Source organism: Diabrotica virgifera, chromosome 8, assembly GCF_917563875.1.
Source record: "Diabrotica virgifera virgifera chromosome 8, PGI_DIABVI_V3a".
NCBI lineage: Eukaryota > Metazoa > Arthropoda > Insecta > Coleoptera > Chrysomelidae > Diabrotica > Diabrotica virgifera.
Genome location: NC_065450.1, coordinates 202,285,727 through 202,291,726, shown reverse-complemented (window position 1 = coordinate 202,291,726; position 6,000 = coordinate 202,285,727). Strand labels below are relative to the sequence as shown.

At 35.1% G+C, this 6,000-nt stretch overlaps 1 protein-coding gene across 1 annotated transcript in view; it reads right to left on the bottom strand.

Annotated features, from left to right (window-relative positions):
* Positions 1 to 495: 495 nt before the first annotated feature.
* The window catches only part of LOC114327797 (putative pre-mRNA-splicing factor ATP-dependent RNA helicase PRP1), a 46,012-nt gene continuing 40,507 nt past the window's right edge, over positions 496 to 6,000 (bottom strand). Inside the window, exon 12 of the mRNA XM_028276507.2 lies at positions 496 to 794. Coding sequence (XP_028132308.1) covers positions 667 to 794 — 128 coding nt within the window. The 3' untranslated portion in view covers positions 496 to 666. The remainder of the gene's footprint in view (positions 795 to 6,000) is intronic.

Here is a 6,000-nt window from a genome sequence, read left to right as displayed (position 1 = left end):
AGAAAAACTAAAATTACTCTGGTATCGACATAATATGTGAAGGATGGATACAACTGAGAACTTAAAAATCGAAACCAAATAGAGGGCGGAAAAGAGGACGATCTATTATACAGTGGAACGGACAAATAAAACACCAATGGAAAAAAGAGAAGATATAATATATTGTTCTGAAGCTATTTCTTTGTGGCATTTATGTAATTTATTATTCTAAATGGGAAATAAGCCACAATTCAAGTTAAAAAATGATTTTATTGACGTTTCGACTTCCAACTCGGACGTCGTTATCAAAATACAAAATATTATTAAATTAAACAAAAATGTTGTTGCTTAAAAAAAATTCTTCTAATAATTATAAAAATATTATAATTTATATAAGATATAATACAGCTATGTGTATGTTATTTAGGTCTGTAAACAATTGGATCTATTTTTTAATTGTGTTACGCATAAATTTTAAGTTTTTAAACATAGAGAGGGGAAAATATAAAGAAAATATAAAACACAAAAGTGTCTAGTAACTCCATTAAGAGCTACCTCTATTTATTATGGAATGAAATTATTAATAATACATTCTGTGTCACTTTATAATAATTAAATACATAATCAAAATATGATGCCATAAACGCGAACAAGGTTACGATACAAATAATCCTATATTTTGTAGCCTTAAAAGCCTTGTTGAAATTGCTTGGACTCTAATCTATTTTGGATAATTTCTAACTGTCGTTTTGCTTCGCATTGTGGGAAGTTGTTCAGATCGTAATACTGTGGGGCTATTTTCAACAGCCAATCAGCTAAAACAAAATAGATGACATTATAAAAGTGAAGTTGAAGCTCAAACGAACAATTTGTTCTGTACGAATATCGGCTGCGCAAAACCCATAAATATAATAACACGTAGATTATGCAAGGTATAGGTCACTCTGTGCATCAAGGTGTAACGCCAATATTAAGGATTGAGTGATCTAGCCATCTTTGTCTGTCACATGCGCGGGATAGCTTGGTTAAAAGAGAAGGATAGACCACCGATCGACTGTTTCCGCGTTACGCTTTTTTGTTCACCCGTTGTCCTAGGTGAACGACAAACGCGACAACGCGACGCGACGCGAAAATATTAAGTAATGGTTGTATTTGTGTGTGGCCTACGTTTTCGGATTAATCAGTCTACGACAAGACGCGACGAAGTGCGAACTTGTTTTGTTCGCGACGAGACACGACGCGCGACGCAGTGTGACACCCCATTGCTTTTGTCAATTCAAATTATGCTACGCAATAGTTTATTTAATAAATAAAAACTAATAGTAACTATATAGTACCAGTATTTTCTCATTAACATACCTTAAAGTCAGTAAAAGCCTCTCCTCAATAGAAATTGGTTTTTGAAAATTACTTATTGACAGTTGAATACTGAGTTTAACATGTGCAATAATATAATCGAAAGTGCTTGGTAATAAGCCACAATACTCTTTAAACCAACGTGGATTATTTTTTTAAGGTGATACAGTAGCGATCAACAGGTAGCAACAAACGCGGTCCCAGATTGCGAAAGTTCTACGAACTTTTAAAAGTGAGGCAACAGTGCATCGGTAATTCGACACTGACAGTGACGTTTATACTATCAAAAACAATAATTTTTATACACATAGGCGCGAAATCTTGGCAAGTCAGTGACGTTCGATTTCTTGTTATAAAAAAAATCGATTTTTAGTAGTTCCAAGATTACACAAAATCTAGGCATGGGATAAAAAAGTTTATTTGAAGAAAGTGTATTTTTTTGTCTTTCTTAATGGCGGTACAGGCTCCCTTTTTCAATATTTTATTTAGTTATAGAGTAATTTCCACATACTAACCTATTTCTGAAATTGGGCTCTGTACCGCCATTCTTTATTATATTACGAATATATGTGCCAAATATCTCGACAAAATATTCAAAATTAGAGCCGCAATCTTGGAATGCGTTTGTTGCTACCTGTTGATCGCTACTGTTTCCTCTTAATTTCGAATATATAGGGTGTCCCAAAAGTAGAGGAACGGTCGAATATTTCTCGAACTAAACATCGGATCGAAACACTGAAAAACACGTGATCAATTATTCTCAAAAATCTATCCAATGACACCAAACACCAACCCCCACTACACCCACTGGAGGTGGGGTGGGGGGTAACTTTAAAATCTCAAATGGAAACCACTAGTTTTTCTTGCAGATTTGGATTCGTTACGTAAAAATAAGCAACTTTTATTCAAGACATTTTTTCGAACTGTGGATAGATGGCGCTATAATTGGGAAAAACGAATTATCCTGATACCATGGGTAAACTACAGAAACGGTCTAATATCTCGAGAAATGCACTTCCAAATGAGAAACCAAAAAACAGGTTTTTAATATTTTTCGAAAACCTATCGATAAACACCAAAAATGACCCTCCAACCCACCCCCTGGAGACGGGGTGGGGGGTAAATTTAAAATCTTAATTAGCAACCCCCACTTTTGATTGCAGATTCGAATTCGTCATGAAAAATTAAGCAATATTTATTCGAAACATTTTTTAAAATTGCTGATAGATGGCGCTAATAAATCGTATTTTTCCAATTAAAGCGCCATCTATCGACAATTCTAAAAAATGTTTCAAATAAATGTTGCCTCATTTTTTATGACGAATCCGAATCTGTAATAAAAAGTGGAGGTTGCTATTTAAGATTTTAAAGTTACCCCTCACCCCACCTCCAGGGGGTGGGTTGGAGGGTCATGTTTAGTGTTATTCGATAGGTTTTCGAAAAGTATTAAAAAAAATTTTTTTGTTTCTCATCTGGAAGTGTATTTCTCGAGATATCAGACCGTCTCTATAATTTACCTACGGTATCAGGATAAATCGTTTTTCTCAATTATAGCGCCATCTATCCACAGTTCGAAAAATGTCTTGAATAAAAATTGCTTACTTTTACGTAACCAATACAAATCTGCAAGAAAAACTAGGGGTTTCCATTTGAGATTTTAAAGTTACCCTCCACCCCACCTCCAGGGGGTGTAGTGGTGGTTGGTGTTTGGTGTCATTGGATAGATTTTTGAAATTGATTGAAAACGTATTTTTCAGTTTTTCGATCCGATGTTTAGTTTGCGAAATATTCGACCGTTCCACTACTTTTGGGACACCCTGTAAATATATCTTAATTTCGAAAATAATGATGAAACTCTCGAAATTTATTTCGCTCTAAATATAATAACCGCACAAAAATTCCTACCTCACACTATTAACTGCTCAAATCAGCTTAACCTTTCATTAAAAAAGAAGAATTATTGGAAAAAGTGGGACTGTATAGTAAATCCATAAAATTTTGTGGAATTTATTTCTACAAAATATTTTTATTTTGAACAACCGAAATCGGGTTAACCGGAACCCGGGTCAACCGGAACGTAAATATTAAGTTGTTCAGTTTATACAGTACATACTCTAGTAGCCTACTATGTATTTACCAATCCATTATTGTATTTTAAATATTTTGTATAGCTGTAATAAAATACTGTATTACTGTACTGTACATACTACAGTATATTAGACATTGCTTGTAAATTCATTTTCCCTATACCCCGTGTTATTAGGCTATTTTTAGCATATGACGGATAAACCGAAAAATTGGTTATCCGAAACGGCTCCCCCCCCCCCTTTATTTCGGTTAACCGGGGTTCTACTGTAAGTGTTTAAAATATGAATTTTCTAGTAACACTGCCGTACGAGTATACTTCCCCATATTTAAGAATAGGAATGGATTGACATCGTCACGTTTGTTCTAGGTTGAGCGATGGAAAGCGACGCGATGCGACGCTACATAAGCCACACGTCGCGTGAATTACTGGTCGCATCGTATCGCAACGCATTGCATCGCGTCGCGTCGTTTTCCATCGCTCATCTAGGACAACGGGTAAGTATGCCTTGTCTACAGTTAATATGTCTATGGCAAAGCCGGCCTACACTAAGGGTCGATTTCTCATATCGAGTTCAACTCAAGTTTAACCCGAACTTTTAGTGAACGACAATTAAAGTCAAAATCGTCTTTCTCAATTCCCGTTCAAACGATGGTGGTTGTTTAAACTCCGTTCAATCTTAACGCTGAAATTCCAGCGTTCAGAACCGAGTTCAGATGATCTCAGAGATTACGTACGATCTCAGAAACGTACGTTTTTTCTGTCACTTCGAGCTCAATGACGCACTGAAAAAAGTGTTTGGGAAATATGCTTTTTTCGAAAAAAAAAAATGAATTTTAGGTTATGTACACTCAACTATAATAAGTGCGTTCGCAGAGTGGTCAGGGACTAGTCCACAACAAAAATCGCATGCGCACTTTAATTCCATATTATATTTATTTAATGTATTATCGTTGATTGATAAATATATACTGAATTCGTTCAGCCGAGATTCATTTTGACACATTCGGAATAGGGCTTTTCATTCACAGTCATGTGTTTCGAGCTTCTGTCATGTGTCACATAATATTAAAATATATACACGTCATACGTTATTGGCATATACCAATGATACAAACCAAAGACGTATGACGTAGATATATTAATATTAGGTGACACATGACAGAAGCTCGAAACAAATGAAAATCGATGAAAAGCCCTATAGAAAACAAACCGCACAAAAATTCCTACCTCACACTATTAACTGCTCAAATCAGCTTAATCGTTCATTAAAAAAGAAGAATTATTGGAAAAAGTGGGACTGTATACTAAATCCATAAAATTTTGTGGAATTTATTTCTACAAAATATTTTTATTTTGAACAATAAATAATTTTCTCATTTGGTATCAATACATTATAATGATGTAAATAAGTAATTATCGATTGGCGTAAGGTTTATGTTATTTATGTCTGTTTACTATTAATAATATTGGCTATAAGCAGGTATATTTGGTTGCGTAGTAATTTCCAGTCACGTCTAGCAACTGAACTTCCCGAAAAAGAAATTACCAACACCACTAGACAGTTGTGTCTCGGCTGAATGAATTAAGTATACCAGTATATTAATAGTTAATAATTACTTATCAGCGGCCGCGGAGTGAGCGGCCGTGGAGTAACCGCATAAACGCCATAAACTGGCCTCATACGCCAGTGCACGTGGGTTCGAGCCCTGCCAAAGACAAACCATTTTCATTTCTAATAATGACACGAGCCGTCTTACCGTGCCTCGGAGAGCACGTTAAGCCGTCGGTCCCCCTGGGCTAGTGTACATCGGCACTAGTTACTTGAAACAGGGTTAAAGATGTAAATGGCACCGGAACTGTCCGAAAGGATCTCCCCGGCAAAAATGCCATACGATATTATTATTATTACTTATTAATATTAATTAATAGTAAATATACCTTGTATATTTATCTATTAACTCCGCGTTGTATGTATATTTATCTCCGCAAACGCACTTAATAATACACATGTTTATTAACACGTTAATCGCCAGTTAAATAAAATAAAGTAACCCCCAGGCCACCTCACGATTTTTTAAATTCAAGTCAATATTTAGTTGTCTGAATATATTTCAGAAAAGTTGCAGTATTATTTTACCAATAAAACATCTTTTTATTGTTTTTTTTTTAGTTGCGGCACAGCTTAAGTGCTACAGAAACTAAAGAAATATTTTTATTGACTGTGGCCATGTGGCATTCAACCAGTGCAGCACTTTCCTGTTGCAACCTGACTATTCGTGGATTTGCATGTTTCATTTTACACTGTTTGATCATTTGTAATCGTACTTCTGCAGTTTATCATAGTAGTGCGGCAGATTCGTGAAAAATTTTATAAGAATTGCACATTTAATGATACAAGCGTATAATTTGGTCCACATATACTGCACATATAAAGGTTCAAATTTAGATATGAGGCCATCTCAGATTTTGCTTTTTGCAAAAATGGCGGTCATTCAAAATGGGCGACTATACATAGATGACTAATAGCACGATATCTTTTGAATGAAAAGTCCGATTTCAACCAAATTTGGTACTTA